We start from the raw sequence: 21,556 nt of genomic DNA on the forward strand, positions 1-21,556 counted from the left end.
TAGGAGCTTCTGGTCTACCAGGGTAGGTAGACCCCGCTCTGGAGTGACGGGGAAAAGCATTCCAGGCAGAAGGCACGGGAGGTGGAGAGTGAAAACAGGACCAAGGCGGGAAGGATTGGAGAGTGTTTGGAGGGGTGAGGTGGGAGAGGAGGGTGGGACCAGAGGGTGCAGATCTCACATGTTCATTGTCTGGGGGCACTGGGGAGCCATGGGAGGGCTGCCAGCTGGGGAGGGGCAGGTCAGCTCAGGGAGCAGAAAGACCCGTGTGGAACCCTTTGGGAAGGAATGAGGAGGGGGAGGGCAAGGGTCCAGGCAGGAGAAGACGAAGCCTGCGGGTCAGAACCGTGGGAATGGAGAGGAGAGGAAGCAGGAGAGAGAGTCCGCGGGCAGGAGAGCTAGAGCTCGAGGGGCTGTGGGGGCTTTTGTGCCTGTTGTCATGGGAATGAAAGATGTCTCCTGTCCTATAGGGATGGGGCTGGCCGCCGGAAATGGAGAAAGACCGCCTGATGGGAGAGAAAGACATCAGGGTGACTAAAGGGGGTCAGGGCCACAGAGGAATGGGAACTGAGTCTCTTTAAACGAGGATTGTTTTCTTTTTTAATTTTTAAAAATGTTTATTCATTTTTTTTGAGAGAGAGAGAGAGAGAGAGCATGCGCGGGGGAGGGGAAGAGAGAGAGGGAGACACAGAATCTGAAGCAGGCTCCAGGCTCTGAGCTGTCAGCACAGAGCCCGACGCGGGGCTCGAACCCATGAAGTGTGAGATGATGATCTGACCCAAAGTTGAATGCTTCACCGACAGAGCCACCCAGGCGCCCCTAAGCGAGGAATGTTTTAACTGGCAATGACAGAGACTCAAAGGACTTCAGCATAACAGGGAATTAATTGAGTGGATGACAGCTTCAGGCATGGCTGGATCCAGGTTTCCCAATCACCATCATCAGGAATCTGTCTGCATCTTTGGTTTCTGCTTTCCTCGCCAGGCACGTTCTCTCCCCGTATGGTGATGTGATAGCCCCCGGCAGCTCCAGCCTCGACTCTGACCAGCCTGGCAACCTTGCTGGAGAAAGAAAGATCCTCTTGTATCCAGCAAAAGTCCAGGGGTTGACTCTGCATTCTAGATTGATCTTTAAGCTCGCCCCTGAAGAAATCGCTGAGAAAATCAAGGTGTCACTAGGCTAGAAAGCAGAGAATCTATGCGTATCAGGGAGGAATAATGGGCATTCAAGGCAGAGACCATCTGGGACTGGAGATCAGAGGAACAGAGATACAGGTAACAGAGACAGAGATGGAAGGACGGACGGCATAACTAAGCAAGCCCAGTCTCTTCTCTCACAGTTCCTGCTGAGACCTCTGCAGACTGAGAAGAAAGAGTTGCCTTAGGGACACCTGCTTAGCACCGCCCTTTTACTCCTGCACTCAGGTGCAGGCGCCCCCCAGACCGTTCTCCTCTGGACCCAGGAATCCAGGCTCTCTTTCCTTCCTCCCTTAGACCCAGAGGTCCACCCCCCCCCCCCCAGCGACCCCCTGCTCCTTCCTCCCTCCCAGCCAGGAGATGGAACCTCCAGCCCCTCCCCCTCCCTCTGGAGGTACCATGGCAACCAGGTCCCCTGCCCAGCTTTCCCCCCACCCCATATAGAATCCCATTTCTGTTTGAATCTGGCCTGTGTCTAACCAGTTCCTGCGTGAGACAGGGATGAGCGGAGGGCAAGTGGGACCAGAAAAGGGATGACCGAGGGCAGGGGAGCCAGTTATGAGAGAAGAGAGATGGAGAAAGGAGGCTGGGGAGAGGTGGGGAGAGAGGTAGGGAAACAGAGAGGTAGGCTTGGAGAGAGGCAGACTCTGAAGAGGGCCGGAGGGCTGGGGAGATGGTGGGGAAACTAGCCGAGGAGTCCAGGGGGATGCAGGGAGAGAGGGGGAGAGAAGTGGGTGGGAAGAGGGCAGAGAAATCAAGGGAAAGAGTGGAGGAGAGATGGGGAGAGATCAGGGGGAAGAGATGGGGAGAGAGTAAAAGCGGGAGGGTGGTGGAGACATGGGGAGAGAAAGAGGACCGGGGAGGGAGAGAGGCGGGGAGAGGCAGAGTCCCGAGGAGATCTGGAGAGACAGAGGAAGACACGGGAAAGTGGCAGAGAAGGAACCGGGGCACACAGCATTTGGAACTCGTTGGGTTCCCAGAGGTTAGGGGAATCCACATTCCTATGTGGTCTCAGCCTTCCAGTTCTTCCGTGGTTTTCCCCCCGGGCTTCAGAGAGAAGGAGGAGGAGGCGGCCTTGGAGAGAAGGAGCTGGAGTGGGTGGGCGAGTCAGGGTTCTTCTCCCCATCCTCCTGAGACATGCCTCACCCGCCTTCCCAGGATGCAGCAACAGGTGGAGACCCTGTGCTCCTCCACCGCCGGCAACTCCAGCATGCACAGGGAGGCAGGTACTGAGCCTTGTGAGTGCGTGTGTGTGTGTGTGTGTGTGTGTGTGTGTAGGCAGGGGGGATTTCCTTCGTCCGCGCACTGTGTGGTAACATTGGCCTGCAGTGTGGCCTTAAGCGAGTCACTGGCCTACCAGAGAGCCATCCCAGACTCTGATGTTGACCAGATTCCTGGGTGGCACCCTTTGACCCTTAGATCACATGTCTCATGAACCTTTGCGGTTCCCTGGCCGATGCTCTGGACCCAGAACTACATTTCCCACGAGCCTCTGGGGCCTTAACAACTCTTCTGAGGCTGTGGCCTCCCTAGGTGCTCTGCCCTGGTCCCTCACGCTCCCCTTTCCCCCCTCACTGAGCTCAGCAGCTAACCCCAAAGCCACTCCTCCTCCGTCCTGCCCACCTTCAGTGGTCCCACTGCCAACATGGCCAGTGGGCTAGACCCCAGATACTGCCCACCCCCCACTTCCGCCCACAGCCTTTGGTCCCCAGCCCCATCTTCCTGCCCGCTCCCATTGCCCCGTCTCCCTGCCTTTCCATCCCCACGGCCCCAGCTCAGGTCTTGTCCTCTTCCTCTTTCCCTACCTAACTCCCGGTCTCCGGTTTCTCTCCTCAAGCCCATCCCCCATTTGGCTCCTGGGGGGTCATCTGACTGCCAGCACTGACCCTGTCCCTCCTCTGCTCACACCCCCCCCCTTCCTTCTCCAACACTTCTGGGATGGAGTCCCAGCCCCTCAGCCTCAGACCCTGGGTGGTGGGCCACAAGCTGACAACTTCAAGCTCATGCTCCAGGGCTCCCTACTTGCCCCCTACACACGTCATTCACTCACTCATTCACTCATTCATTCATTCATTCATTCACTCAATCAATATGTATTGAGGATGCATTTGGCTAGCATGTAATAAAAATTGGACTTAGTGTAGAAGAAAGAACAGGAGAGCCACCATCACTCAAAAGGAAGCCTGGAAGTGGGGTGGGGTTTGGGTTTGGTGGAGTCAGCAGCTCAATGATGTCACTGAGAACCCAGCTTTTATTTCCCTGTGTTTTAGTCCGGGATGTGTCTCCCTTGCACACCAGCCTGCTTACCTCATGGCCACAAAATGGCTGCCACAGCTCCAGGCATCACTTGCAGAGGGTTGTCCGTCTTAAGAGCCCCCACATGATCCCTCCTCACGTCTTTTTGGCCAGCACTCAGTCACCCACTCACTCTTGTCTCAACCCCCGGCAAAAAGATTATCATGATTATTTTAGTCAGCGGTCCTCAACTCTGGCCCTACATAAGGTGGGAGGATTTAAAACCAAAACATCTATACCCAAACCCGCTTCAGATCCAACTTAACCAGAATCTCTAGGACTTGGGTCCTTGCACCCATAGTTTTTGAATGCTTGCCAGGTGATTACAACAAACGGTAAGAGTTGCAAGGCATTGGTTCAAACCGGATGGGATGCCTTCGGAGAAAGGAGAGTGGGGAGCCTCCCCTGAGCTGCATGGACGAGGGATGGACACTTCTCAAACGGGGGGAAGAAGGATGGGAATGGCCGAGTGGGCGTCTTTTCCGGGCGTCAGCTACAAGAGCCTACTCTGTGCCACGTGCGCAGACATCCTCGTGGCAAAGCAGGTGCGTTTCTGTCCTCAGGTCTCTTTTAGTGTCTTTGAAGGCCTCTTTTCCTTTGGAGATCCCTGCCCCACATCATCTCTAATCTGGACTGAGGCGCCCGCCTGACAAATATAATTTATGTTTGGCTCCAGAAAAGTTGAGTGGAACGGAGTTGACGAGTTGGCCAGTTTTGTAGATCAGTATTTGTTCATGTCAGCTTTGTGGCTTTCTTGGTGGTACTTTGGGACGAGTGACACTTTTTAACTTATCAGGTTGGCATCGGCCAACAGAAAGCCGGTGGCGGGACGCCTGGGTGGCTCAGTCAGTGAAGCGTCTGACTCTTGATTTCAGCTCAGGTCATGATCTCATGAGAGATCATGAGATCGTTTGTGAGATGGAGTCCCACGTAGAGCTCTGTGCTGACATGTAGAGCCTGCTTGGGATTCTCTCTCTCTCTGTCTCTCTCTCTCTCTCTGTCTCTCTCTCTCTCTCTCTGGCTCTCTGCCCCTCCCCCGCTCACACTCTCTGTCTCTCTCAAAATAAATAAATGAAAGAGAGAGAGAAAGAAAGAAAGAAAGAAAGCCAGCCCGTGGGTCCCAAGCGCTTTGCCTATGGTGCCTAATGAATGAAATGACCCAGCCTGTTCTCATGCAAAGAGGGCGGACATGAAATACACCATCTCACAAATAATTAATAACCTACAAATGAATAAGTGCTTCTTAGCTTGGGGCTGAAGAGAAGTCGGAGAAGTTCCTGCGGATGGCCATATTCTCTTGTGCTTAAAGATCTTAGCCCCTGGTGGTCCTCTGCATAGACATCTTTTTCCTGCCATTTCTTTATTTGGCAAGCTCCTCCTTATCCCCAGGTCTTACTGTAGACATTACCTCCTCCGAGAAGCCTCCCCTGATTGCCCCTAGACTGGGCTTCCCTTTCACCTTGTGACACCGTAGCTCGTATTGCCCGTTGCACTGACTGCTTCCCCCACCAGACTGGGACCTTTTGGAGGGTAGAGCACATTGTCTAGACGAGAATGGAGGACAGACAGCAGACTGGGGAGACTGAGAACACAGAGTCTGGACCCAGACGCCTAGATTTTTATCCCGATTCTATCACTTACGGCTGCGTGACCTTGGGCAAGTCACGTAATCTTTCTACGCCTCCGTGTCATCAGAAAGTAGTCGTGAGGATGCAGTGGAAAACACTTTTGAAAGTGGTTGGCTTTTTATTTTATTTTATTTTTTTAAAGTAAGCTCTACGCCCAATGTGGGGCTTGCACTCAAAACCCCGAGATCAAGAACTGCCATGCTCTCCCGACTGAGCCAGCCAGGTGCCCCGAGTGCTTGGCTTTTTAAAAGGGATTGTAAACATATATGGGGCGACTGGCTGGCTCAGTTGGTTAGGCGCCCGACTCTTGGTTGCGGCTCCGGTCATGATCTCACGGTTCACAAGATCAAGCCCCGCATCAGGCTCTGTGCTGACGGCGCAGAGCCTGCTTGGGATTCTCTTTCTCTCCCTCTCTCTCACTCTGCCCTTCCCCTGCTCTCTCTCTCTCTGTCTCTGTCTCTCAAAATAAATACATAAAATAAAAAAAAATAAATAAAAAGGCCTATAAACATATAGCTATTATTGTGATTCCGTGGATGGATCTGTAGGGATCCCGGTGTTGGAGGGGTGTAGGGGAGGCCGGTACAGCTTGGAGAAGTCAACAGGGGTTACCGCATGCAGGGCCCGCGCTTCCCAAAGGGGATCTTGCTAAAATGCAGATTCTGATCCCATAGGTCTGGGGTGGACCCCACAACGCTGTGTCTCAAACAAGGTGCGGCTCCCCAGATCACGCACTGAGGCGCAAGTCCCCGCCTCGGGGAGGACTTTCTTCTGAAGGCGAGAGAAAGCCGCTGCTGGTTTGAGAGCGAGGGGCGCTGAGATGGAAAGATCGTCCCAGCTGCCCTGCGCAAACAGATGGGAAGGTGGAGGATGGGGACCAGAGAAGGGGCTTTCCGATGGTACAAGCTGAGCTATGTCAACACCCCGAAAGTCAAAGACCGCCAGGAGCATAGCTGTGACATAGCGTGTGCTGGAGACAGCCTGTCCCTGCTCGCAAGAGCCGATTGTTAAGGTTTGCAAGCTGGTTGTTAAAACCGTGGGGAGCATGAAATTGGTCCTGGTGGGTATATCGACAGCGTGAAAACTGGCAAATGCTACAATCTGTGCGTGTGTGAGAGAGACAGAGAGACAGAGAGACAGGGAGCGTGACATTAATGAAACATTTGAGAGCGAGAAAGAGATTAATTAAACATTTACCAGCACACCACTGAGTTTATTGGCTTGTACCGAGGGAGTCCCTGACACACGGAATGCCCTAGGAGGGGCTGTTAGGTTAGGTGACTTTGGGAGCCCTCGGGGGAGCAGGCTTGGGATGCTGGCAGGAAGCGGAGGCAAGTCTGTGACGCAGGAGGAATGAACGGCGCTAACACCGTGGGCGGGAACGAAGCAGCATCAGCTCTAAACCAAGCGGAGGCTCTTTGGTCATTTTGTGGTTCGGGCGGTGTTCATGTTCTGTCGTGTTGAGACGAGGCTCCGGAGTGGCCTTATTTTTATCTCGGCCTGCCCTGGTCACAGAGAGGCCTCGGCTGACGTCGGTGCTCCGTGAAATTGTTTATGGCCTGCAGGAGCGTGATCAGCGTCACGACCTGCTCTCTGTTCGGCAGCCCCAACAGAGAGACACCCCCAAACGCAATGGCGGCAAGACGAGAGCGCGACAGGGGATCGGGCGGTCCCGCTTGCTGGGACATCCCAGCCGCATGAGATGACGCGGGGACCCGGGTTCCCGCCGCATTGTTGCTCTAGCCTCGCGGAAGCTGGCTTGTCGCTACGGTCACGCTTCCGTCCGAGGGAAGGGGCAGTGAGTCCAACACATGAGCCCAAAGTTGCACCCCTCCCTCCCCCAACACCGGCGGCGAGAACTCGCTCGCATGGCCACACGCGGCCGCAAGGGATGCTGGGAACTGAGGTCTCTAGTTGGGCGGCTGTGTGCCGGGGAAAACCCGAAGACTGCAGAGGAAGGGGAAAACGGATTATGGGGGACAACTAGCGGTTGGCCACAAGGCAGACCAGTTAGTCGAGGGAGGGGTCGCCTAGAAGCGCCGATCGGCGGCTGTTGTCGGTCTGGTTGGCCTCAGGAGGCCGGTTCTGAGACGGTGAGAAAACCACACACCAGGTTCACATGGTGTTGGGGGTGCTGCGGCATGGGCCGCAAAACCGGGCGAGTCCCTCCCTCCGTCTTCCTCCTGCCTTGCAGCCCCTCTCTAGCGCCCCCTGTAGGCAGAGCCTAACGGGAACCCAGCAGTCGGAGCAGAGCAGGGGTTAGGAGAGTCCCCGCCCCGGGGATCACGGACGGAGTGGATGCAGGGGGCGTTGGGAGCTGAGAGTCAATAAATAGCTCGGTAACTGGCATGACAGCCATTCGGGAATGGTACGGACAACACTCGGGGAAGCCCGCTGAAGCCGAATAACGTCTGAGGGGTGCGCAGGGCGGCTGACACCCGGTCTCCATCCCCAGGAGCCCTCCTTGTGGACATTGAGACCCTAGAGGAGACGCAGACTCGGAGCCTGGGCGGGCCTGTCAGATCCTCGTGAGTGGCCCCTGGTCTCGTGACTTCTGATCTCAGCCCCCCCTTGGGGGGCGATGACAGCCCCCTCCCTGACCGCCGAGGTCCCTGCCCGCTCGCTCTCTCCCCAGGAAGCAGTACCTGCGTCAGGTCATTGCAGAATACGAGGCGCTGGACCGAGAGCTACCATGCCTCCGGAGGTTTCCCACACCACCCGCTGCCCAGCCTCTCTGTCTGTGCATGGAGACCTCAGTGAGTGGCCCCCTGCCCCTGGGACCCCAGACCCCCAGTCTCTGCACAGCTTGGGTGGGACGATAGAAAGGGAACAGGCTCAGAAATGAGGGGGGCAGGGCTTCAATCTAGGCTCTGCAGCTGGCCAGCTGTGGGCTCGGCACAGGACAGGTCGCTAAAAATTGATTATGAATTTGTCAAAGGGTCAGACGTCACATTTGTGACCTGGGATTTGATGACCTGGGAGGGGCAGAGAGAGCAGGAGAACGAGGGGCAGAGAAGGGCTGAGACTGAAAGGCAGGTGTCCTAGGGGCACCTGGGTGACTCGGTTGGTTAAGTGTCCGACTTCTGCTCAGGTCATGATCTCACGGTTTGTGAGTTCAAGCCCCGCGTTGGGCTCTGTGCAGCTCAGAGCCTGGAGCCTGTTCAGATTCTGTCTCCCTCTCTCTCTGCTTCTCCCCTGCTCACGCTCTGCCTCTCTCTCACTCTCTCAAAAATAAACATTAAAAATTTAAATTAAAACAAACAAACAAAGGAAGGCCAGTGACCTGCTAATCGATCCTATGCAATTCTGTTAAGTTTGCAAATACAGCAGAGACTCAAGATGAAACCCATGTCTTGGGCAGATTCGGTGAACCGGTCATTCCTGGTACAAATCCTTTGGCGATCGCTGCCATCGGTCAGCAGAGGTATCTGTTAGGTTCTCGCTCAAAAGTTACCTGAGAAGAGCTGACCTTAATGGGACGCTTCCCGTGTTTCAGGCACTGGTCTCAGACGCACTCCCTCAGGTGATCTGTGTGACTTTACCCCAACACAGAGATTGTTGTCCTTGTTCTAGGAGCTCATTCCGAGCCCATCCCTCCTCTTCTTTGTGGCTTTGGACAGGGGACCCCGCCTCCTCCTCACATACATGGCACAGCTTGCCTTCCTGGCGGTGACCGATGTCATGATGTCACCCTATTTTCTCAGCAATTTTTTATGTTCTGATGATGGGATATCACCTTCCGGATGGTAATCTCACGCTAAAAATGTGGTTAGTGATCAATATGTTTCTGAATGACAAGTCAAACCCCCTATGACCCTTATTGTTATTATTATTATTTTTTGCAACCGGACATTCCTTAAAATGCTGATAGGAACATAAACGGAAACGTGTACAACTTAAATCCTTGCGGGATCTCTAAGAGCCGCTAAAAGTCTGCTCTCCCGCGCAGGTTGCTGGAAAAGTTTTTGGTAGGCTGGTAAAGCTGACCAAATTGGCGAATTATTTAAGCCAACTGCTCATTGACTACTGGCAAATCCGCCTGGTGAGAACTGATATTTTTGGAGAAAGACCTAGAATGACAGTTGATGCTTTTCTACCTGAGAGATGCCTGTTCCCCCCGGGTCTGACTAGAGCGATAGGCTCCCGAGATAGAGTGTGAAGCTTGCCCCTCAAATGTCACCGGGGATTCTGGCAGGTTCTACAGGTGGGTCTAAGGTGGGGGCTTCCGGAACCTTGCTGCCCACGAGTGTCACATGCTGAGGCGCTCTCTCCTGACTCCTCCAGCCCCAGGAGGACTTTACCCATCTGGAGGTGCTGGAGGCTCTGGAGGCCGAGTTACCCGGAGCCATGGAGAGCGGGCGCGTGACCAGTATCCGTTTTGAAAATACGAACGTCATCTGTGGGACGGCGGGGTGCCGGGACAGGTGAGTTTGTGGCGGATCCCAGGCTGGGAGCGACCGGGAAGGGCCTGGCGGCGGGGAGCAGGTTGGAGGAGGTGAGGGGTGTGGCCCAGGGAGGTGGAGGGAGGGGCGGAGCCAGAGCCAAGGCGCCGAGTCCCACTCGGGGCCCGGAAGGGAAGGAGAGCCGGACTGAGTCTGGAAGCACCGGATTCGGGTCCGGCTGGTGGTGAAAGTGCGGGACGACGGGGCAGAGTGTGAGAACCGGGAAGGGGCGGAGCCGAGAGTGAGCGCAGGGCGGGGGCAGGGCCAGGTGAGATCAGAGAGCAGGTGGGATCTGGAGTGAGGAAATGGACTTCGAGGGACCCACGTGGTGACCTGGACGGATAAAACCGAGGCGTGGGGTCGGAGCCTGGGAAGGCGGCTATGAGGGGGCGGAGCCTGGGCCGAGCACATTGAAAGAGTGGGGCCACGAGTGATCGGGTGGGCAAGGGACCTGGAGGGTCGGGTTGGGGGCGGGACCGGGAGAAACCTAAATCTGGGGACGCGCCTGAGACTCACTGAGGGGGCGGGACTGGACAAAGAAAGGGGCGGGCCCTGGAGCGGCGGTTCGAAAAGACGGGGAGCCTCGACAGACGACGACCAGGGGACAGAATTAGATTGAGAGAAGACGGGACCTAGAACGACCCGTGCGAGGGTCGACGTCCGGGTGGACCTCGGCGAGAGGTCAGGGCTGCCGAGGGGTTTCGGGACAGAATGACGGGAGGTCAGGGCTGCCGAGGGGTTTCGGGACAGAGTGACGGGATGAGGAGCCCGAGTGGGTAAACGAACAGGGACCAGGCAGGGACCACCAGCGATTCCCTTCGGTCTCCGCCCCGTCCCTGTCCTCATGGCCCCACCCCTCGCAGGTGGCTCATCACGGTCGCGGACTTCCAGACTCGCTCGCGTCTGCTGCGCTGCGGCCTCCGCCTCCGCGGGCTCGAGCACCCGCTGGTGCGCCACGACGAGCTGCTGCTGGCCGATTACCGCCTGCACCTGCGCCGCTCCCTGGTCCGGCGGCGCATGCTCGAGGCCCTGGGGGCGGAGCCGACCGCGGAAGTCTAACGCTCGGGGGGCGGGCCCCGGCTGCGCTTGCACACCGCCCAGCTGGCTCGGGCTACCCCCCGGGAACCCCCGAGGGTAGGGGGCGTTGCCTCCCCAGGAAGGAGGCGGGGCCGGCTCGAGGGGGGTGGATACTGTGAGTTTAATTATAAAGAATGACCTGGTACAAAAGCCATTTCTCTCTGCAAAATCTTGGTGGGGAGTCAGGGCGAGGGAGGTGACGGGGGAGGGGGGTGGGGGGGGTAGGGATGAACCCCCGTAATATAATCCCGCCTCCCTCATCTTCCCCCAGTCCCTGCAAACGGACGCCTGGGTCCCGATCCCTTGAGGGATGAACTGAGAGGCTCGCGAGAGGGAAGACCCGGGTGGGCGCCGGGGGCTTTCAACCCATGCCAATCCCTGTCTCAGCGAGAACCTGACGTCCTCATCCTCCCCCCTCCTTTTTTCTTCTCCCACCCCCCTTGGAAGACAATTCTCGGGCTTTTATTTCAGGTTTTTTTTCTGGATTTTTGTTGTTGTTGTTGTTGTTGTGTGTGTGTGTGTGTTCTAGGGTTTTTGTGGTTTTTTTGTATTTTGTATTTTCATTATTGTTCCTCTTTTTGCTTTATCTTCTCCACCCCGCGCTGCCCCATCCAGTCCCTTCCCCACCCCCCACCCCGACCTCTCCTCCCCCCTCCCCACCCCCTACACCCTCCCCAACCCCGCGGCACCCATCCAGAATGAACAAGCCCTTGATAGACGGGCGCCGCGCAGGCCCCCTGCGGACGGGGGGCATCCGACAAGGGGGAGGGGGCGGGTAGGGGCCCAGCGCGACCTCTGCCCCCCTCCTTGCCATCCCTCCCCCCTCCCACGACCCTCCCACATGGTTCCCCGCAGATCCCTGACGTGGTGAGGGGAGAGGGCTGCAAGCACCCTCCCCCCCATGGACGGAGCGCCCCCCCCTGGGGGGTAGGGGGCAGCAGAGGGGGAATGGGCTTGGGGAAAGGAGGGGGAGCTCCCTTCTTTGGCAGCTGAACATGGAGGGGACCTGAGGGCGATGCCCTCCCCCCTTTACCCACAGTAGGAGAGGGGGCTTCTCAGGGGAAGGGGTGGCTTAAAGTTCCCAAGCCCCAGGAATAAAGGGAGTGGGGGTGGGGGAGCGTGCAGGAAGGAACAGCCATGCTGGAGGGAGAGGGAGTTTCTCTGAGAGAAGGAAAGGTCGGGGGGTGGGGGGGTCTTCGTGCAAAATGGATGGAGAGATGGTCCAGGAAGAACTAGGAAGAGCGAGACGAGAGAGGGTGTGCAAGAAGTCACAGACTGGAGCAGGGAGAAGAGGAAGAATGGACGCCACAGTGAGCAACAAGGGGGCTTGCCTAGGGTCTTCTCTGGCCAGAAGGAGAAAGGAGTGTGGAGAGGGAAGAAAATAGGCAGGGTCAGAAGGTCTGCACGAGCTGTTCCTCCACAGGAACAAGAAGTAAGGATGCTCGGAAAAGCGGGGATAGCCCAGACCCAGAGTGTGCGGACGGAGACACGTGTGCAGAAGGAGAGAGGTGGTAGGGTTCCCCCGGGAAGATGGAAAAAGTCACCCAGGAGCCGGCGAGGACAAACAGACATTCGAGAATGAGTGTGCAGCAAAGCCACGGCGTGCAGGAACATTGTCAGAGGAAGGACCCGGCTTCGCGAGAGCAGTGAGAGCGCTCCAGAGGCTGTGTGCAAGAGTGAGGGTGGGAGAAAGTGCACAAAAGAGAATGAAGCAGGACAGAGATCTGGAAAAGAAGGGTGCAAGGGAACGGGGCGGGGGGGGGGGCTGGCTGGCGAAGAGGAAGGGAATGAGCATTTGAAAGACAAGCAGTTCCTGGGGGGGGGGGGCGGCAGGCGTACAAGATGTACAAGAAATGACAGTGTGAGAAGGGGGGGCAGGGAGGTGCAGGGGAGTGTCCCTGCAACAGGGACAGGCAGGTCGAGTAGAAATGTGGGGGTTCAAGAAGGGGCTAATGCTTAAAGAGAATGGATGGAAGTGTGTCAGGAAAAGTGCACGGGATAGCAAGTGTGCAAAAGCTGAACAAAGGCAGGTGTGCTCCGGAGAATAAGTATGCGTGCACAGAGTGTGGGAGGGGGTGGGGGAAGGGGTGTCCCAAGTGTGTCTGCAGCAAGGGTTTAGAGATTTTCAGAAGTGAGGTGTGCACGGGAGGGCACCAAGGACAAGAGTCTGAGAGAGTAAAGGTATGGAATGTGGCAGAAGAGAAGAAATGCAATGTGGGCTAGGGAAAGCAGGGGGGGCGGGTGTTTGAGCGCCGAGAGGGCCTCGCGAGCCGGAAGCGAAGGCGGAGTGTGCAAGACAGCGAGAGGGCAAATTTGTGCAAAATTGTAGCCCGGGGAGAAGAGAGAGGCAAGCAGGCGTGCAAAGGGGCGTGCAAGAGGCCGGGGTGGGGGGCTGCTGTGTGTGTGTGCTGGGGAGGGGGGAGGGGGGGGAGAGCCCAGGGGCCTGGAGAGGGGGGGAAGGGTTGTTAGAGGAGCGGCAGGTGGTGGAATCTGAGGGCACCCCCTTCCCCTGCGGCAGGGGACAAACCCCATCCAATCAGGCTCAGGGCTGACCCCCTATGGCTCTGTCTGTTCCCCCTCCCCAGAACCGACCCTTCCCTCCTTCTCCATCCCCCTCTGCGATTTCCTCCATCACCACCCCCCCCCCCTGCTCCCTGCTTCACACACAGTCTTGTGTCAGCTGCCCCCTCCTGTGAGGTGCAAATGTCTGGCCGGGGATCTGGCCACCCGGTGACCTCCGGCCTTGGGAGACGAGGGCAGGGCAGGGCGCAGTTCTAGCAGAGTCCCTGGCCCAGGGGGAGATAATGACGGTCAGGGGTCAGAGGTCAAGAGGCCAGTAGGCTCAAGGGTTCTGTGGACGGGCTGGTCCGTCCAGGCCAGCCATCACCTCTCCAGGAAAAATTTGAGAGCCCGGTCGATGTTCATGCGGTGGCCCACCCTGGTCACGCCCAGATCGACGTAATCCTCCTTGGTCAAGGCGGGCAGATGGGAGCCATCGATCTCGTGGTCCAGGAACTGTGCTCGGTGCTCAGCCAAGCCCAGCCACTCGAGCCAATCAGCCACATCGAACTTGGTCCAGAACCCCAGAGGTTTAGCGCCGAAGGGCTTGTCCGGGGGCAGCGAAAGCAGGCGGGTTGGTGAGAGGGAGCGGGAGGCCCCTGACAAGGCTCCACCAAGCCCCCCGGACATCCCGGGGTGTGGCGGCACAAAGACGGGGGCGAAAGGGTCAGCGGAGCCTCCTGCCCCTCCGGTTGGGGAGCCACGGATGTCAAAGAGGCCCGGGTACAAGGGTCCAGAAGGCAGGATGGGCAGGGACGAGGGCCTGGGCGCAGGGCTGACCTTGTGCTCCGAGGCGGGCAGCAGTGAGGGGCTGGGGGCCCGGCGGAGCAGAGGCGGCCGCATCTCGAACTCCACACCCTGGAGGTGGCGGGTGGACGTGGAGGAGGCTGAGGGTGACGTGGCCCCCGGAGCTGCAGCGGCGGAAGGGGAGACCCCAGTTCCCGTGGGGAGTGGCGGCAGAGGTGGTTTGGGCCAGTTCTGAAACAGGCTGCTGACGGGTTTGGAGAGGAGCGAGGGCTGGGAGTCTTCGGAGAGTCTGGAATGTGACAAGGGGGCAGGGGTGGAGGCAGGGGGTTTGGAGGGCAGTGGCGGGGTGAGAGAGAGGCAGGGGTCAAGACACAGGGGAGAGAAGAAGACACACCGGAGCCAGGGCGGAGAGATGGGAAGAGATAGAAGGGGCGACGGGGGCAAGACAGATGGCAGGACAGAAGTGAAGGGAGAGAAGAACGAGAGGTCAGGGAGAGGGTGACAGTCAAGAGAGATGAAAGAAAAAGAGACATTAAGTGCTAATAATAATAATCGCCACCACTCACTGATGCTCACGTGTGCCAGGCATTGTTCCAAGTGCTTTACAGATCGCATCTCAGTTTATTCCCCAGGGCAACCCTGATGCAGGTTACTATTATTATCAACAGCACAGAGAGGTTAAGCAACTTGCCTAAGGACACACAGCCAGGAAGTGGCAGAGCCCGGTTATATGGCACCGAAGTCTGAGCTCTTAACCACTACTCTATACTGCCTTTTGGGGGTATGGCCAGTCACAGCAGAGTGGAAGACAGGGAGACGGTGAGAGGGGAACAAAAAGAAGGTGAGCGTTCAGGGGAGAGAGATGGAAGGGGACAGGGGACAGAGAAAGGGGGGGAGAGATGAGGAGAGGGAGATGAAAGAGAGAAGAAACAAGGGGAGAAAAAGGTTCCCCTCATCCCTTTCGCTCCCTTCGGGGACAGTCCTGCCTCAGGGCCTTTGAACTGGCCTAGCTCACTTCCCCCCAGGTGGCCATGTGATCTGCTCCCTCCCGTCCTCTAGTTTCTGTTCTTCTAGCTGGTTATTTGAGAGGCCTTCTCTAACCATCCCCCATCCCTGCCTCCTGGGGGGGCAAGGGACAAGCTCCCTGAGGGCCAGGCTCCACCTGTCCTGTCCACTGTGGGGTCCCCGTCACCCAGAAGGGCACCCAGCACATACAGCAGGTGATAGTCAGTGAGGCACCTGTCGACTAAATACAGCGTCCTCTCCTCTACCCGGAATACTTAAAAAGAATCAACAGGTTGCCCTGGGATCTCAAAGGCCTGGTAAAACCACATTCAACCATCGCCAAAAGGGCATCGGACCCTCAGAGTTCGAGTGAGCTCTGCAGATGGACAAGGGCAAGGGTTGGATTAAGAAACCTCTCGTCACTCCCTCCGTGGGCCCGATTCAGGAATGTGACTCCACTTTCCCCAAGACTAGGAGCTCCCAGGGACGAACTGAGCGCATTACTTCGAACGAGCTCGAACTCGGTGGCGATCCTAGCTAAGCTAGCTGCCTTGGGAAACTTGCGCACGATCCCGCAGTTGTCCGGTTTTACTCGCTGGGCTCTGGTGAGAGGCCCCTCTCCCTTCCCCCCTCTCGTGTTCTAACCACAGCCCACAAGCAATCGTCTCAAAAACCCTTTTAGGTGGGTACTCTCCCGTCCCCCTTCTACGGAGGGGTGGACGCCTTTGCCTAAGGTCACGCAGTTGGGAGTCGGGGGCTGAGACCCAAGCCCAAGAAGCCCGGCTCCAGGACCACACTGCAAACACGCTGCCCCCTAAAAGCATCTCATCTTGAGCCGCACCGGGTTCAAGGGACTCGAAGACTTCAGGGACTGTCAGAACTGACAACCCACCATGGAAACGAGACATCGGCAAGTCGTGCTCTGGTCTCTTTTGTCAGTAACTTTTTTTCTTCCTCATGGGATGTGGGTTGCCACGGTGATGGGAAGAGACCACAAAAGCTCCTGAGATAAAGTATCTGTGAAAGCATGCTTCTCTGGGCACAGACTTCGGCAAGCCAGACTGGTTTCTGTGTTCTCTCTGCCACCTGGGACCCTCAAAGGACACAGCTAGGGGGAAGGGAGACCCTGCTGCCCACAGCATCGGCCCCTCTGGCCTCCGTCACCAACCAGCAGCCCCCCGCCCCCTGCCCCCCTGCTCACCTCTGCCGCTGCAGGGAAGAGGTCCTCTCGGGGACGTAGCTGGCTCCCCCGTGGTGGCTGTCCCCGCTTCCCCCGCTGCCTCCCCGGGCCCAGGGCAGAGCGCCACCAGCTGCCGAGGAGCCCCCAAATTGCTGAAGCTTGGAGCTGAGTTCACTGATGATGCTGGCTTTTACTGTGGCCAAGGCTGAGGCCTGAGGCTGGGACAAGGGCCCGGGCAGGGGTGGTGGCGGTGGGCCCGGGCCCTCCTCCCAGGGCAGCAGCTTCCGAGGCAGAGAGGAGGCTGATGGCAAGGGCACGGGTGGGCCTTCTGGCTCTATAGCCACCGGACCCCCGGCCATACCCGCCGATGAGGGTCCTGTGCAACCGCTCAGGGCCAGCAGCCCATCCGTTCCAGCCCCCGTCACGGAGACAGTGGGGCTGGTGGGAGTGACAGGGTCCCGGAGTCCCCCACTAGGGCCGGGCCGCAGGCCTCCGCTGGTCCCCAGAGCCCGGCCCCGGAGCTTGGAAGGAGTCATGAGCTGCGGGGGGTACGGTGGCCCGGGAGCACCACTCCCCCCGAAGGCCTGGCCGTCCAGGTAGGCCACATACGTGTCCAGGAGCTCCGGCCCACTGGCCACACCGGCCCCGCCGCCGCCGCCGCCGCCGCCTCCGGCGCTGCCACCGCCTTCGGCAGAAAGGCTGCTCAGTGTGGACGCGCTGCTGATGGTCTCCAGCGGGTGGTCACTGCTGCTCCGACTGTCCACCTCCTCGATACCAGAATCCGTGCCAGGCGGCGGGTCGGGGCCAGGCTGTGGGGCCGGGGGAGCGGGGGCGGCCGGGGCCGGCGGGCCTGGCGGAGGGGGGTCCCCGGGAGCCACGGGGGCCCCCTGGGTCAGTGTGGCCACCTCGCTGTCGTAGGAAGTCAGGCTGGACGCCGTGGAGTCCAGGGTGGGAGGCGCGGCGGCCACGGCGGGCGGCGGCACGGGGGGCAACGGGGTGGTTGGGGTCGGGGGGTCCGGCAGCGGGTGGGGAGGCCCGGGTGTGAGCGGCGACTCTGGCTTCTCGAAGCTGTTGGAGAACTCCAGAGGCGGGGGCAGCGGTTCCACAAAGAGGAATTCGCCGTCTTCCACGTCCACCGAGGGAGCGGGGGGCGGCAGGACCAGCAGGGGGAGCCCGTTCTCTTCGCCGCCCCGCGGGGAGGTGGGCGAGGGCGGTACGGACCGGCGCGGGCTGGGAGGCGGAACCCCCGGCCCGTCCTCCGAGGGGGGCCCCCTTCCGCCCGCGCCGCCGGCTCTGGGCTGGCAGTTCTCGAGGAACCGCACGTGGAGGGGCAGCCGTTCCGGCTCCTCGGGGGCCCCCGACCTCCACGCCTTGCTCACCCCGGGGTGCGGGGCCGGGGGCTCGGGCCCCAGCTGCAGGAGGAGGGGCCCGACCCCGGGAGCTGTGGGGGGCAAGCGGTGCAGCAGGGAGCGTCGGGCCGCTGGAGGGCTGGCCGGAAGGGACTTCTCCTGGCTGCCCAGCCCTGCCCGGTACCCCAGCTCCCGGCGGGCGGGGTCCGGCGGTGAGGCCCCCCAGAGACGCAGCACCGGCTCGTGGTGGGCGTGGGGCGAGTGGTGGTGCGGGGTGGGCGGCGGCGCCTCGTAGCGGGGCGATGGGGGCCTTGGAGGGGGCTGGGGGGGCCCGCCGCCCTCCGAGGACTCCTTCAGCGCCCGCTCTCGGGCGGCCAGGGCCAGCCCGAGCGGGGAGGCTGGGTCCAGGGCCTTGCCGGTCAGCGGGTGGACCAGGGGTCGGGGCGGCAGGAAGCTGGTGAAGGCGCTGCTGCCCCCGCTGCCCGCGTAGGCTCGGCCCCCGGCCCCGTAGCCCCCGTACCCGACGCCGCTCCCCGCGCCGGCGGACTCCAGCCGGAGGTAGGGCTCGGCGGAGAACATGCCCTCGTCGATGGATTTGGAGTGGCGCAGCCGGGGGCCCGGGGGCGCCCCGGGGCCCAGCCCGCCGTCGCCGCCGTCCTCGTCCCCGGCGTCGGTGGAGAGGAAGAGCGTGGACCGCCGGCGGGCTTCGTTCTGCCAGCCGCCTTCCCTCCGCGCCGCGCCCACCAGGGCCGCTCCGAACTGGCTGGTGAAGTCGAGGGTGGCCGGGCCGCTGGGCGAGCTGGGGGTGGGCACCGGCGAGGGCGACGGCGGCACCGGCGACATGGCCGGGGCGGGGCTGGGCGCCGAGGAGCCCCCGCCCCCGCCGGCCCCGCCGCCCCCGCCCCCGCCCCCGCCGCCGCCGCCGCCGCCGCCGCCTCCCGCGGCCTCGGGCTGGGTCGGGGGCTCCGCCTCGGTGCTGCTGCCCTGGCTGCTTCGGCCGCTGCTACTGGTGGACGGAGCCTTGATGATGATGGTGGGGATGGGGATGGAGTTCTTCTCTGAGGGCGCGGCCGCGGCGGGCGGCGGCTGCGGGGACGCCGGGGACGTGGGCGAGGGGGCGGGCGGGAGGCCGCCGCCCTTCTGGGGCTCGCCTTCGACCTTGGTCTGCTTGACCAGGGGCCCCTTGCGCCCGCGGCCCGAGCGGGCTGGCACGTACATGGCCGCGCTGGCCGCCCGGGGGGGCAGCTGGAAGTAGCGCAGGGCCGGGGCCTGGGAGGAGCCGATGCCCCCGCCCCCGCCGCCGTGGTGCGACGGGGACGGGGCCCCCGGGGTGGGGCCGGGCCCGCCACCCCGCCAGCCGCGCAGGCTGGGCTGCGGCCCCAGGGCCAGTCGGGGCGGGGGGTCGTCGGGAGAGCCGCCCGTCTCCATCTCCGGGGGATGAGGGGGGTGGGCGTGGTGGTGGTGAGGCTGGGGGGGCGGGGCGTGATGGTGGTGGTGGTGGGGCGGGTGGTGGTGGGCGGGGGGCAGGGGCCCGCTGTGGTACAGGCTCTTCTCACGGCCCCCTACACGCGTGTCGGGAGGGGAGGGCCCATCGAAGGACGCAGGGGAAGAGGAGGGGAGGGGGCCACCCGAACTGGGGTTGAAGGGCCCTCCTCTGGGGGATGGGGTGAGGCGGCCCGAGGAGGAGGGGGCCGGAGGTGTGCTGTAGGGGGGCTCCGGTGGGGACGTGGTGGGCGGCGGAGGGATGTCCTCCGAGCCAGGCACAGACAGGCTGCGGCTGAACTTCATGGCTGGGGGTGCTAGGTAGGGTCTATCATCTTCTGCAGCCCCTGGGAAGACACAAGGGATCCAGGAGAGTGGGGGGAGGGGGTCACAGGGCTGCTAAAACTGTAGTCGCAGTATTAACGAAACCATTAAGAAGGAGAAGAAGAACGCCGATAAACACGACGACCCTTAGCAAGCCTACGCTGAGACCCTCACGCAAGGATTAGTCCAGAGCTTCCCCAGGTGCGACAAGTGCGCTCGACCACACAGGTTGCGCATCGCACGACAGCAACCGGCAGAGGGAGCGAGGGGGTCGGGGTGGGGCGCAATTCAGCTGAACTTCCGCCCCGTGCCAGGAGGGGGCGCCTTTTTCTAACTCGCACGGAGGCACGTTAAGCGCCAGGGGTGGCAGGGGGTGAGCAAAAGGGGCTGGAGGCGAGGGGGAGAGAGGTACCATGTCCGCGCGCGTCGCCGTAGGTTTCTTTTCATGGAGACGCAGAAAGGAAATGCCATTAGCACATCAAACCTGCGATTTCACAGGCGGAACGGCTTAGGGTGAGGCTAACGTTTAGGAGGCAGAGCCGCCTTAGAGGTAAGCAGTGCTGGGTGGATTTAGAGGGAGTCGAGATTAGGTACATGATGGGACACAAACGCAAGACTCGCACGGGTGGACTGTGGACGCTGGAAGGAGGAGAAAAGCTTAGACCCAGCTAGCAAAAGGCCTCAGAGTGGATGGGGAGAGCAAAGACTTTTGCCTACTCATCACTGCCAGGGCTCAGGCTTTGACCGTGTCCTCACCTCTGACTACTCTCTCTCCCCTGGGGTCATCTCAAGCCGCGTCCCGGATCATTCACTCCCTCTCTGCTGAAGACGCCTGTGTCTGTCCTGGGGCTCAGTCCTCTCCCCTGAGCTCCAGGCTCCTATATCCAAATGCCACATCTACTCGGATGTCCCGCTGGCCTCTGAGACTTAGCAGGCCCCCGACTGTACCCCTGATCTCTTCTGACCCCATAGTCTCCCCCATCGGAGCAAATGGTGGCTCAATCCTACCTCAGGACCTTTGTCCCGGCCGTTCCCGCTACCTGGAATGCCTTACTGCCTTATACCCACGTGGCTCTCCCCTTCATTTCCATGTCTTAAAGATTTTTTTAAATGTTTATTTAATTTAGAGGGAGAGAGTGAGGGGGGCAGAGAGAGGAGGAACGAAGATCCGAAGAAGGCTCCGCACTGTCAGCACAGAGCCTGATGCGGGGCTCCAACTCACGAACCGTGAAATCATGATGTGAGCCGAAGTCGGATGCTCAACCGACCGAGCCACCCAGGCGCCCTTCATTTCCATGCTTTGGCTCAAACCTGCCTCCCAGAACTCCTGACTTCTCTTATTCTGCTGTTCCTCCCCCCCCCCACGCCCCCCAGAGAACTTAACACTGTGAACATACTATATCATTGTCTTGTTTCTTAACCTTATAAGCCAATATCTGTCTTCCCCTGCTGGAAGGAAAACTCCACGAGGACAGGACCTTTTGGTCTGTTTTGTTCACTGCCATGTATCACCAGCAGTCTAGGACATGTGGTAGGGGGTCAATAAATATTTGTAGAATGGATGGATGGATGGATGGATGGATGAAGTCAGATATGAGAAGGCACCAGGGTCTGTGGTGGGGGCTTCAACCCACTCCATCCAGGCGGGAACAATAAGGTGCCCATTTTCTAGAGGCAGAACCCAAGGCCCAGAGAGGTGAAGCTCCCTGCCCCAGGTCACACAGCTAGGAGGGACAAAAGCCAGGATCCAAACGCAGATTTGCCCAAACAACAAAGCCTGAGCTCTTTGCCCAACTCAACGGAACCGTGGTCACGTACGGAAGTAGGAAAGAACATTTCAAAGCCCCATTCATTTCTCCCGTAAACTGTCACCCTCCCCAGCCTCCCCCTCCCCCGCTGGCATCCATTATACCCCCCCTTCTGGGTGACATACCGATAGATTTTTGCCGGAGCATAAGCCCGGGTCCTGGAGGCAGGTAAGAAGGACGTTCATAACTTGGCTGGGAGCGGTGGTGCGGATCGAAGCTTGACTTCGGGGTCGCAGTCGGGGAGGAAAGACAACAGAGAAGGATGAGTCTGGGTGTGAAGTCTCACGGCTTCACCGCACAGCTAGCCCCCATACCTTCTCCAAGCCTCTGCAGGAAGGGTAAGAGGCGTCGAGCAGGCAAAAGGGAATTCTGGCAAAGGGAAGGGTTTCTGAGTTTGGGCAGCGGGGAGAAAGAAAGGAAAAGAAAGCAGATTCTCAGTCCACCCAGATCACCAGTCTGGGTCTTTT

General features: G+C 59.7%; 2 protein-coding genes across 2 annotated transcripts in view; one reads left to right on the forward strand and one right to left on the reverse strand.

The window, feature by feature from the left end:
• The first annotated feature begins 2,337 nt into the window (after positions 1–2,337).
• On the forward strand, positions 2,338–10,617 carry CE2H19orf81 (chromosome E2 C19orf81 homolog). Its single transcript, XM_030299424.1, has 5 exons — positions 2,338–2,419; positions 7,572–7,644; positions 7,752–7,872; positions 9,401–9,540; positions 10,422–10,617. The coding sequence occupies exons 1-5, from the start codon at positions 2,353–2,355 to the stop codon at positions 10,615–10,617; spliced, it is 597 nt and encodes a 198-aa protein (XP_030155284.1). The 5' UTR covers positions 2,338–2,352.
• An 834-nt stretch (positions 10,618–11,451) lies between these two features.
• SHANK1 (SH3 and multiple ankyrin repeat domains 1) overlaps positions 11,452–21,556 on the reverse strand; it is a 42,881-nt gene continuing 32,776 nt past the window's right edge. The window contains exons 21-23 of the mRNA XM_032591316.1: positions 21,215–21,311; positions 16,148–19,304; positions 11,452–14,230 (exon numbers count right to left, since the gene is read on the reverse strand). Coding sequence (XP_032447207.1) covers positions 13,519–14,230; positions 16,148–19,304; positions 21,215–21,311 — 3,966 coding nt within the window. The 3' untranslated portion in view covers positions 11,452–13,518. The remainder of the gene's footprint in view (positions 14,231–16,147; positions 19,305–21,214; positions 21,312–21,556) is intronic.

Source organism: Lynx canadensis, chromosome E2, assembly GCF_007474595.2.
Source record: "Lynx canadensis isolate LIC74 chromosome E2, mLynCan4.pri.v2, whole genome shotgun sequence".
Taxonomy (NCBI): domain Eukaryota; kingdom Metazoa; phylum Chordata; class Mammalia; order Carnivora; family Felidae; genus Lynx; species Lynx canadensis.

What these genes read in the sequence shown, in the direction of transcription:
- CE2H19orf81 (XM_030299424.1), top strand. Translation starts at nt 2,353, where the DNA reads ATGCAGCAACAGGTGGAGACCCTGTGCTCCTCCACCGCCGGCAACTCC. An exon ending in CAGCATGCACAGGGAGGCAG is followed by an intron (nt 2,420 to 7,571) that starts GTACTGAGCCTT and finishes CTCCATCCCCAG; the next exon opens with GAGCCCTCCTTGTGGACATT. An exon ending in ACGGCGGGGTGCCGGGACAG is followed by an intron (nt 9,541 to 10,421) that starts GTGAGTTTGTGG and finishes CACCCCTCGCAG; the next exon opens with GTGGCTCATCACGGTCGCGG.